Raw genomic sequence first — 12,885 nt, 5'->3', positions numbered from 1 at the left:
TGCTGAATAAATGCACTTACCTCCAACGTCTTATTCAAAGCACCGCATCTCCAACAACGCAACGCACCCCCAGCCTAGACTTGTGAGTTCAAAGTGTCGACATGAGGCTTGAACCCACTGCCTTAGAGGCAACAGTGCTAACCACCGAGACAGGCCAACACGTGATGTGACCTGACCTAACACTAACATTATGATGCGATAAAGAATGTATTTTCTCCGCGTTCAGCTGCTCTTGCACTTACCGGCTACTTTCAGAGAGCTCGCTCCGGAGCTGGTCATTGGGGAAGTAATGCCCACTGGTGCCGTGCTCTTCTTCACTGAACCTATTTGCCCGATAGTCTGCGGTTTCTTTACTTCTTTCGATATTTCATCTGCTGGCTCGGTCCGGATGCGTCTCCACTTTGTGTTTTGATCCATCTTGACGTTACTGGCATCGTAGCCGCTCTCGGCCTTCTTTTGACCCTTGCCCTCCGATCCACCGTACCAGGTCAGGCCGCTCTCAACCATGGAACGCTTTTCTGCGTCGGTCCGGAGCTGCAAAAGCAATAACAAGCAGGGCCAGGTAACGCACTGTCTCTTCAACCGTGCCTTCACACCCCCCTCTCAACTCTCTAACCCCTCCTCGCTCCCTCCCTTCCCTCCCCTCACCCTGACCATTTTCCCCCCTGCTCGGGTCCTGACCCAACTGTCCAGCGCCTTGGGACGTCCTCCCGACGTGAAAGGCGCTCTATAAATGCAATCTTGTTGTTGTTGTTGTTGAAAGGGCAGGAACAGGGGTGGGGGGGAAGGGCGGAGGTGAAAGAAGTATTACATGTCGAAATAGCCAACTAACAACTGAACCAAAGTCTGACCCATTCCATCTTCCTAACGAGTCGGTTTTAGGGAGAAAAATGGAAGTGGAAATAAGTGAAACCCTGCGTTTGACGATCGATTAAGCAATCGGCCATCAGATAGCATTAGTAATAATTGTTGTCATGAAATTGCTACTGTACTTCACCGTCCTCCCAATGTGGCCCTTGGGAGCCGCAAATCATTGACGCTGCAAGTAAGTGCAGAGGAACCTCGCGCAAATTATAATTTTTATGGAGGTCAGAAGCTGCGAGGTAGCAGTCCCACGAGAAAACTCTAACTGAAAGCCTTGTAAAGAGGGCTTTATTATCTTGACAATCTTTCATTTCCATCAGTAGGTGACCCAGGAGCTCAATCTGCTGAACGACTCGATACAATACTGCGACTGTTTTTCAAGAGAAAAAAAAACATGCCTTGCACCAACCATCCTTGCAAAAGATCTCAGGGCGAGATGGCTAATTTAGTTTAAACATGATCCAGGATGACATTCCAGTACACTACTGGGGGAGCGCTGCAATGTTGGGAGATGCCATCCTTCGGAAGAGACATTCAACCAAGGTCCTGTCTACCAGTTCAGGGGTAATGTTAAAGAAAAAAGATTCACAACACCTACCTCTAATTGCACCTTCAGCCCAAACCTCTCCTATCTCCCTCCCAGCTCAGGCTGCTATTCAATCTGTGTAAATGTCCTCCCTATTTGAAAAGCACTAGATAAGCGCAAATAAGTGCACATATTGAATGCAAGATTATAAATTGATATTGTTGTTCACATGCTGATACTTTTGCTCCCATTTCAATAAATTAGATAGAATTGGCTCAAAACGTAGATGCCAAACAGACACGAGATATCAGATTAAAAGTACATTTTGCAGCAATCATCCTTTGGTCATGTTGCCTATGAAATTGGTAAACGGAATAGACAGACCAGAGCAATCTGTGTTTATATTTCCATGGAAAAGGAAACAGATGACATTTATAATGCATTGAGTCAGGTATGGTTCTGATAATATTTTCCACAAGGCTGAAATGTTCCATTACACTCACACAATGTTATTATGCTAAATGTATTTTTCTGGTAAACAAAGAAAACCACAACATTGACACAACCCACAACTTGCAAACTTTGATGCGAAAATACATTGATCAACATTTGAATGTTTAAACAATTAGGAAATATTGCAAGAACTATCAAAAAGTGTTATTATCATAATAATAAATAATAATATTTGCAATTGATATCATGCTTTTTACATTGGGGCCTCCTTGAGCACTCTGCTGCCTTTGACACAGTTGACCACTCTATCCTCCTCCACCGCCTCTCCTCTCACCTCAACCTTCATGGTTCCATCCTTGAATGTTTCAGATCCTACCTTTCACACCGTCCCCACTTTGTCTCTACAAACAGCTTCTCCTCCATCCCCCACACCGTCTCACTCTGTACTCCTCAACGCTCTGTCCTTGGTCCCCTCCTCTTCAGTATCTACATGCTCCTTCTTGGTGACATCATCTGCATGTGTATGCAGATGATACACAACTCTATCTCTCTGACTCCGCCCTCGACTCCAGGGCCTCTGCTGTCCTGACAGAATGTCTATCAGACATCAAGTCCTGGATGAGAGCTAATTTTCTACGTTAACAAGACTGATGCCCTCTTGATTGGCTCCAGTCAGTAACTCCATACCTCAGGCACTGACAGTATCACCATCCATGGATGCACACTCCACCTCACTGAGCCAGTCAGGAACCTAGGCATCTTGTTTGACCTTCAACTATCCTTTCTATCCCACATTCATACCATGACCTGCACTCCCTTCCTCCTCATCTGCAACATCGCCCGGCTCTGCCACTGCCTCACCCCTCAGGGCGGCAAAGCCTTCATTCACACGTTCATCAAATCAAGGCTTGACTACGCCAACTCCGTTTGTCGGCCTTCCCAACTCTGTCTGTCTTGGGATGTCCTCCCGACATAAAAGGCATTATGCAAATGTAAGTTTGTATTGTAATGTCTCAAAGCAAAGTGTAGTGCAGTGACTATTTTTTTGGGTGAGCGCAACAGCCAATTTGCTCGCAGCAATGTCTCACAAACAGCCATGAAGGGAATGATCAATTTTGTCTGGGGGACGATTGGCTAGGAATCTGGGAGAAACTGCCTTCTATGTGTATAGCTGCTCTCGAGTTGTAAAAAACATAGATTGCCCATAAGGAAAGCTTGTTATTTAACTCACAAAAGGTGTTGAAAGAGTCTTGTTGGTTCACGTGTCAACATATGCATGAAAAAGTGCGCAGCTACTGAGCTTTAGTGACAATAAAAAAAACACAACCGTGTGCTGGGAGGATCGGGTGTTACAGCATTTTCATCACAAAGATCACACACACACTGACTGATGAGATGGGCGTCATTGTGTTAAGTGGCTGCATTAAAAAATATCCCCCAAAATACAAAATGGTGATAATTATCCTTGCGTTTTAACAAAAGCAATACTGTAAGAGGTAAAGCGAGCAGTTTCCATTGGTCCAATTAATTCTCCCGATGCAGCATTTTTAATTGGTGCATTCCTGCGGTGATCATTTCCAGGCTTTTGGGTCATTTGGAAGATCAAAGCATTTCAGACTCGCTGTGGGACAGAACCTCACGGCCGAGGTCCCACCAACAAATGCAGCCCCACGGTTCTCTCAGACAGAAAGAAACTTCCCATTTGACCAAATTAATGTCCAAGCAGAGCTTCTTTGAAGTCTCCCGGCAAAAGGGGGCAAGCGTCAGTGTCTGGGAGAGAGAGAAAAAAAACTTTTACGGGATTCGCATTGGGCAATCATTAGGCTGTTAATTGTGTTTACCTGTTTGCACAGGGGGTTAGTGCAGCAGCGTGCTGCGTTCAGAGTAGCAGAACTCCAGCCCGTGCACACAATTCCCTGTACGGTGAGTTTTTGATGGCTGCTTGAGCTGTTGTTTGAGAAGTGTCCAGCGCAAAATGCTTCTCCCAAGAGATGAAAAACGTCAACTAAATTAAATAATAATTTGGTCACTGAATCCACGACTGGTTGTGGGATACGGCTGCACGCAATTGGCTGCCGCGTTTCGCCCACAAAACACACAGTCATTGCACCTTACAGTATATTCTGCGAAGCGCTTTGAGACATCTCAACGACGCGATAAGGCGCTATCAAATGCAAGGATTATTATGATTAATTCCTTATGACTGATAAGAGACAGGAGCTGGGCTAAGATGGTTGGTTGTCTGACCTCTCGTATTGAGGTGGGTGTGATGGACGAAGCAGTTCTAAAGTACTGGGGGCTGAGGGGTGGAAAGAGAGAGTCAATGAGCAGAAAATTAAAATAACTATAAATTACTCACTTTTTGGAACAAAGTTATGGGTATGCATATTATATTACGCAACGATAAACTCTGTTTACCTAGTTGTAAGTAGGAACCGGGTTGCTAAGTCGATGGGCAGATCATTTTCCGGGGGTAATAATCCACCACTCAATCCACGACTGTTTGTGGGACACTGCTGTGCGCAGTTGGCTGCCCCATTTCGCCCATAAAATACAGTGAATCCACTTTAAGAGCGTATCCTGTGAAGTGCTTTAAGACGTCTCAACAACGTGTTAAGGCGCTTGATCAAATGAAGGATTCGTCTTATTATTATTAGAATTATTATAACAAATTTACATCTAGAATGCATTAATAACTGCAGTTCCAGCTTTCTTTTTCTCTCTCTTATTCTGCCCGTCCGAGCTCACAGCACTCCAGAGCTTCACTTGAGTCACCGTTCTGCATGTCCACTCCTGGGTAATGAGTGTCGGCAGGATGTTCAGTCACACTGGGAGCTCCAGCCTGCCCCCAGATAGTCATCATACACACACATTTCCAGCAGGGGATGGAAAAAGCAATCAGGAGAGTGTGACTGTGAGGACATTTCCCAAGCTACTGCTCTCACAGAACTTGGCTACAATAATCCTTGCATTTGGTATACTGCATTATCACATCATAAAAAAACATCTCAGTGCTTCACAAGAACGTACTATAAAGTGTAGTCCCCGTGTGTTTTGTGGGCGAACACGGCAGCCAATTTGTGCACAGCAATGTCCCACATTCAACCGTGAAGTCAATGGCTTCTCTTATCTCATCTTGTTGGCCAGGAAACTGGGAGAAACTCTTTTCTCTTTTCCACGGGATCTTTATCGTCCACCCAAACGGGCAGGCGGACTTCTGCTTAATGTATCATCCAAAGAACGGCAACTTCCCCCAACACTGCATTGAAGGCTCCCACGCCTTTGTCTGTGTAACATATTGAGTCATTATCCTTTGGGGAAGGGACTATATAAGTGCAAGTTGTTGTTGTTACTGATGTTGCGAGTAAAATAAATTTGCATAAAAACTGCAAGATAAGCTGGCAATATCCTACCATTATTAGCAACAACGCATCAAGTGATCATGAAATTTAACCATGAAAATGTAACCAACTGAAACTCAAATGGCTTGAGTAATGCAAAAAGGATTATTAGAGAATGTAACACACTTCGAGACATCTGTTATTTTCCCTCTCTCAATCTAACTCCCAATGTTTTCACAATGGATTCCTCTTCAGCTGCTGGGATTGACCCTATAACCTCCTGAGCCCAGGATACAAAGAGGTTATGAACACTATGGGGGTTATGGTTTTTTTATAAAACAGAAAGAATGTGTACGGTGATCCATGTTGCTGTGTATTTTGCCCGAATAATGAAAGTTTCCTTGCATGGACTCAACAGTCCTATATATTTGTAGTCACTTTATTGTGGCTCCACATCTCTTCACAGCTGTACTTCATAATATGTACAATAAAATCCTTAAGCGCAGAGCTGAGCCAAATAAGTTTGGAAAGTAACTTAATATTCGATCTCCCACCGTGTTCTCACAATGTGATATTAGTTCAACTACGTCCACATCATCAGTTTATCACTTTCTGCAAAAAACAAGGCTGTAAGGTTCAAAGCGGAACCTGGCTTTTGCCCAAAATCACTATATTAGGCTAAATAATAAAATGTTGTGTTTTATACATTGCTCTAATGAAACGTTTTGCAACAAAAAATGGCACCTATGAATGTCCTGTGTAAGAACGGTAGTGTTTATTGCATCCTTACTCCTCACTTAATACGGAAGCACACTTTATTGTTTAGTAACTTATCGACTTCATTAGAGCAGTAAGTGAGACAACTGCAGTTGCAGGCGCTGGCTTTGGCAATTCAGCAATGCTCATCATTATAAATACTTCTGTATTAGATAGGAATGCATTCTCTTGGCTATCATCTAATATACGGATATGACAAGGCTCTGACCCAATCCATCAGCCAAATGATTTTGTTGAGGTCAAAGGGAAGTAATTGGTTTGGATAGCAAACCAAAGCTCTAGTGGGCGGTGAGGTCCTAACTGGACAAGCAGCATGAAGCTTGCCAGACAGCGCTCTCAATGGTAAGCTATGAGGTTTTAGCTGGTTAAATTCCAGCATTTATCCCCAACACACAATCTGGGGTCCCCAAGCCTTGGCTCTTGCCAAACTGCACTAAATACTCTTTGGACTCAGATATGCAGGGTGCGTCCCTCCACGGAGAGTGTAGAACTTTTTATGTGTAAGTGGCAAACATATTTGGAACTCTCAGTCTGGTTGAGTACTATTGAACATGTGATGTGTTTAGATATGTATCAAACATCCAAGTGACCAAGCATGTTATTTAGTCTTGCAACACAACAACAATAAATTACATTTGTATAGCGCCTTTCATGTCAGGAGGATGTCCCAAGCTAGATTTGAGCCAGGTGCATTCAGCGGCACACACCTGTGCCTTGAGGGAGCAGAGGTGACTGGTGTACCAGGGTGACTTGGGTGAGTAGGACGTGGTTCAGGAGATGAAGGGGGCAAGGGCATCGAGAGTGGTGGAGAGGGAGTTGAGGAGGAGAGAGACCGAGGAGGGTAAGTCACTGCAGGAGGAAGCTCAGAGGGAGAGAAGTTCAGATGACTCCAGGGCAGCAGAGAGGGAGTGGGGGGAGATTTTGTTTTCAAGGTCGGTAGGAGATGGAGGAGGGTTAGGTGGTGGGGAGAAGGATTGAGGAGTTAAGAGAGATGAAGTGGTGATTTGAGATGGTTTTGTCGGTGGTGGTGATGTCTGAAACGCTGAGGCCCCAGTAATCACCAGATCAAGTAGGTGGCTATGGACGTGGCGGAGTGGATGTGAAGGGAGAGGTTGTGAGAGGAGAGAGGAGAAGTCAGCAGAGATAGAGCAAAAGTGAGTGAAGTACAGGTTGAAATCACCAACGATGAATGGAACTTGAACAGAAACCTAGACTGATACACATGTAGATGTCATGTATATGCTCTTTACGTGATCGATTCAGTTTTCTGTTTGGCTACTGTTAAAATACTCAGCATCAGAAAACGAAATCTGGTCTCCATCTCAAATACAACAGAATTTACACTTATGCAGCACTTTGCTTGTCGGGAGATGTCAATTGCTTGACTATTTGGCTCTTTCCTAATGTAAGTGCATTCCATTCTGATTAGTATTTTTAAATTGGTGGGGTGAGGGTAAAGATGTTCTGTGTCAAATGTGGAAAAATAGCAGCAAGTTCAACTTTGGCTTCAGTCGAGGGAATGACTGAAAGATGGTTCCACCCTTATTGAGAGGATGGATGTTTGTGCTAACTTTCTGCCTTTTGTGATGGTGCAGTGATGCAAAATGGCCAAGTTGAACGCATGCCCAAATTGGATCCACCACTGAGACGTACTCAAGCTGGTGGTGAGGAAGGTGGAATCACAGCCCACTAATAAGGTCAGCGGAGCAGAACATAACCGTAACACCAGGGGAGATGTGCACAGTAAAATGTCAGCTCCAATCTAGTAGCTTGAGCCAAAAACACCAGGTTTCAGAATTCATTGCATGTCACATTGTGCATTGAATTCGCCCCATAGCTGCTCACTGAAGAAAGTATGACCCCTTGACTTCGCAGACTCGGGCTAGTAAGCAGATTTGATGTGTCCAACAGAGGTTGTAACTCATTGCACGAAATGGGTGCTTTAAAACCGGGGGGAACCACACATTAGACCATAATTATCAAAGAGTGTCATTCCGGCAGCCATAAGTGAATGATGAAAACCATACCTCCCGAATGATGCACTGAATTTAGCTTAAATGGGATTTCATTATAAACAGGTTCCAGTATGACTAACTAAGCAGAAAATATAAATTGGAAGGAAGTCAACAGTATCTGTGGAGGTTTACAGTAAATTTAAATGAGAACTGGGTTAGAATGTATTTTCCTTCGTTCCTGCAGAAATTAAAGATACGTTTAATACATCCATTTTACCCAACTCTGAAAGTTAGCGAAGGGGAATGCCTTCAATAAGAATAATCTTTGAATTTCAAACATCAAATTTCACATGAAGAGGGTGTCGCAAAACACTTCACAGGATTTCCGGTAGAGAATTTCGAATTTTGTGAAGAGAGACTGTGAATTTTGTAGGCAAACACGACAGGCAATTTGCACACACAAACAGCCCTTGAAGTGAGTGTAGGCCATGAGACAGGGAGAAACTTCCTTCTCTTTTCAAATATACCACCAGCTCTTTAAGGTCCACCTAAACAGGCAGAACCTCGATTTAATGTCTCATCCGAAGGGCAGAGTCTCTAACAAGGGAGCACCCACCCCTCACCCCCCTCCCCAGCATTGCATTGCGTCAGCCTACATCTAGACGGAGATTTGGGGCTTAAAGACACAAGTTTCTGACTCAGAGGCAAGACTGTTATCAAGTAGGCTGAAACTTGTCTGAAATAATAATCCTTTCAATTGATATAGTACCTTTCACGTCGGGAACAAGTCTTAAAAAGAGCTTCACGGGATCTACTATAAAATAAACCCAGGTGTTAATAACAAATGCAAGGTTTATTTTTTGGCGCGGCCCATTAAACTGAACTCCATTCATGGCACAGGACTTTATGTGCCAAGTCATTTTTTCAAGTATTGAGAATTTTCACACTGTTTCTACTTATCGAGTGTCTTGACATCCCTTTCACAAACCCAGAACTTCAGCTGATGTAGTCCCATTCCAATGAAGAAAATCACACCAGGAGAAATTCTGCACAAAATGCAAGCTACTTGTATAAGAACTTAAAGCATTAAAATCACAAGGGGTGACCTGGAAACATTGCAAGCAAGATTTAGGAGATTGAACAATTCAGTAGAACACACTAGTCATTGTACTGTGAGTATTGTATCGAATGCATAAGACTGAGCTTCATAAAATCAGCACAGAAGGTGATTTTGTTTCTCTTTACAAAACCTATATTATCTTCACACACTCCGTCGCTGGCACACTCTCAATTAGTTAGTCACTGGACAGCCTCAAATGCCAGTCTGTTTCCGCTCTTTCAGGCGAGAGATAGATTGATGTGAAGTTTCCTTGGGAGTGATGGTTGGCTGGGAATCTCAGTAGCCAAAGCTACAGTGTGTTTTAAATGTCAGCGACTGATTTTTCGAAAATATTAATAATAATTCTTGCATTTGATATAGCTCCTTATCATATCTTCAAGACGTCTCAAAGAACTTCACATAATATACCGTAAAGTGAATTGACTGTATATTGACGGCACAGACAGGATGGGCCGAATGGCCTCCTTCTGTGCTGTACAATTTTAGGATAGATTCTATATTTTGTGGGCGAACACAGCAGCCAATTGCACAGTGCCCCACAAACAGTCGTGGAATGAGTGACCCAATTTTTTAAATATAAAATTGAAGGGATTATTACCCCCAGAAAGCGACAATCGACTAAAAACTGAGGTGCTACTTACTACCAGGTAAACAGAGTAGTGTGGAGGAAGGAAACTTGCCTAATTTTTCACCCTGGCTGGGAAGTTGAACCCAGGTCCTCTCGCCTGCGAGGCGAGTGCTCTAAACAATACGCTACAGGACTTCAAAATAACTAAAACAAGGTACCTGAAACTGAAGCAGCAGTGAACCCCATATCGAACCCCGAACAACGATTAACTGAAGTCAACCAGGAAGCGAGAAATATTGGAATGCCATCGAGTTCAGTGACTATTGAAGCTAAGAAACGGACTGTTTGGGTGGGAGTGGGTGGGGGGGAGCCTGGGCTATAAATACAGAAGCCAGTAGCATGTTGTGAATCGCTGACATTTTTCCTATGCTCAGAAATGGAAGGTGTATTAAAAGATTTCTACAAGATTGTTGATTAAGGGACGACGAGAGTTATCCTTTCAGGCAGTCTGCAATTAGCTTCAACTGTTTGGGGGAAAAAAAATTGGCAGATGCTGCCGTCACTCAGTGCTCAGTGAAAGCACCCGAACAAAAAGGACTTGGCCACACAGTTTGGATTACAGGATCCGATTACCAGATCTTGATCCAATAATCATAACGTTGGTCTTCATTTCTATTATTCAACACTTAAAGCCTTTGTCCAAAGATCTCAGAAAGGGAACAAGCTGGACTAGTGTCAAAGTCTATTTCTGTGGGTCCTATTTACATTATTCCACCTCTCTGTAATTCCATATGGAATACAGTTCCATACACTTCTTCTGTTGCAGATGTGACTTCAATCCAAACCCTTCATCTTTGTTCTGCTGGATATTAAAAAATAGCCATTCATACGAGCGATCCAACCACCAGACATGCAACGTGTCAGCTATATTGTGAACAACAGCTGATCCTGATCCCACTGCTATAACTGAGCCTCCTTCATTAACCCTTGGAGTTCCAATGGTGAGTGAAAACATTTATGCACAGCAATTGCGTATGATTTTGCTTTTAATTTTGTGCCCCTCATGTCGGGTGTAGTTCTCAAAGTGCTTCATAGTGCCACGGGATCTTTGGGTGTCTACCTGAACAGGCAGACAGGACCTCGGTTTAATGTCTCATCCAAAATGCAGCACCGACGACAATGCAGCTTGCCTGCAACCCTGCACTGGTGTGTACGAAGAAGCCGATTCACGCATTTCTGCGATTGATATTGAGACACGAGAGAGAGAAACCAGATACAGACCGACCAACCCGTCTGCTGTCAGCTCTCTCAGGTAACCTTGCTGGGTACCAGACCAGGTAGCAGATTAAGCCTGCACAAAACAGCCATGCTTTAGAACAAGCACTAGTCTTGTTCTAACAAGCACTTAGACGCTTTGAGACGTCTAGAAGGCGTGATAAGGCGCTGTATCAAATGCAAGGATTGTTATTATTATTATTATTATTGTCAACATGTCCTGAACAGTTACGTTCCCTCACAGCCCTCTGCATTCTTTCTTGCACAGCCTACGTACGAGAGACTTTGAATCACAGCTCTTCGACCACCATTCCGCACAGTGTTAGCTATTAGCTGCTGGGGTCTTCTCCCCGACCGGATAATGTAACAGACGCTTATGTGCAAATACAAATTGCTGCTGTGACATGTCACCAGCTGCCTCTCTTCACTGCTGCTCTCTCACTGATTATCTATGGAACCGTCAATACAAGTACCACTATTTTAATCCTACACTCACAGTTTTAATCCTTTACTCTCTGCACCCGAGAGCGAAAGAATGTTCCCAGCCAATTATATACGTGCCGGCTTTAATTTTACTGCCGACATTTCTACCGGGTTCAAATGTTTGCTGAACATATGTATCTGGGTTAATATTTAAAAGCATTACCATATTTAGATGCGTTTCACTGCAACAGCCCAGGTAATCTTAACACAGAATTCCACACTGACGTGGATTTGGATTCGCCCGGCTTATTGCCGAGAATTACTCACAATGTTTCACGAGGAATTTAAATGTTTAATGCAGCTGGGGGGGCTGGTGATATGAATGGACCAAGATACGCAAAGCAGCAGATGTCTAATAATGAGCTGCATGCTTTCAGTATTTCCAGGCATCTGTGTCAGTCTGACCCGCCCTCTCTCCCCTCCCCTCCCCTCCCACATTCTGGTGCTCTTTGCTAAGAATGCATCTTTGAGTGTAATTCAGCAGGTTTGCGCTTTCAACATCTGGAGCCACACACCGGGGGTTTGGAGCAGTGCTGACACACGTCGTCAAATAATAATAATCCTTGCATTTGGTGGAGTGGCTTTTCAGTTCGGAAACACGTCTCAAAAGCGTTTCACGGGACATACTGTGAATTAAACAATAATAATAATCCTTACATTTGATATAGCGCCTTATCACGTCTTATAGATGTCACGGAAATGAAGTGACTGGGTATATATAGGTAACGCGGCAGGACAATTATGCACAGCAAAGTCCCACAAACCGCCATGGAGGGAGTGACCAATTCTATTTGGGGGATTTGTTAATCAGGACACCAGGAGAAACTCCCTTCTTTTTTTAAATAATGCCATTGGATCTTCAACGTGCACCTAAACAGGCAGACAGGTTCTTGGTTTGTCTCATCCGAAGGACAGCACCTCCGACAATGCAACACACAACCCCAAGCTCTGTATTGGAGGGTCAGCTTTAGTGAGTTCAAGTCCCGATGTGTAATTTAAACCCACAACCTTCTGACTCAGAGACACTGAGCCAAGCTGACAAATCTCAGGAAAACTTAATGTACCGGCTCGTCAAAATGTCTGTATTATCCATTATTTCCACAAGTTGTATGTGTGTGTGTGTCAGAATGGCTCGGTTGGTAGAACACTCGCCTCTGAGTCAGAAGGTTGTGGCTTCAAACCCCACGTCAGGACTTTGTACTTGTTTTGTCTGGGCTGACACTCAAATGAGGTCTTGAGCGTGCGCTGCATTATCGGGGGTGGTGTTATAAACCAGAGTCTGTCTGTTCAGGTTCACACAAAGTTCCCACCCCACTCTTCAAAAAGAGTTTTTCCCCAGTGTCCTGGCCAACAATTTTTAAACTCACTTGATGGACATTGTGGGACATTCCGGTGCAAAAATGGGCTGCAACGTTCACCTACAAAATGCATAGTCACTGCACTTTGCAGTGAATCCTGTGAAGCACTTTTAAGACATCCTCCGAACGTGAAAGGCACTGTATCAAACGCAAGGATTATTAAGT

At 43.8% G+C, this 12,885-nt stretch overlaps 1 protein-coding gene across 7 annotated transcripts in view; it reads right to left on the bottom strand.

The window, feature by feature from the left end:
* Window positions 1–12,885, bottom strand: part of LOC103179107 (neuron navigator 1) — a 183,081-nt gene that overhangs the window by 67,908 nt on the left and 102,288 nt on the right. For all 7 annotated transcript variants that reach the window (XM_042342049.1, XM_042342048.1, XM_042342045.1 and 4 more), the window contains one exon: window positions 243–534. In XM_042342049.1, coding sequence (XP_042197983.1) covers window positions 243–534 — 292 coding nt within the window. The remainder of the gene's footprint in view (window positions 1–242; window positions 535–12,885) is intronic.

This window comes from Callorhinchus milii, unplaced genomic scaffold (genome assembly GCF_018977255.1).
Source record: "Callorhinchus milii isolate IMCB2004 unplaced genomic scaffold, IMCB_Cmil_1.0 Scaffold19, whole genome shotgun sequence".
NCBI classification, from domain to species: domain Eukaryota; kingdom Metazoa; phylum Chordata; class Chondrichthyes; order Chimaeriformes; family Callorhinchidae; genus Callorhinchus; species Callorhinchus milii.
This window is presented reverse-complemented; position numbering and strand designations above follow the sequence as displayed.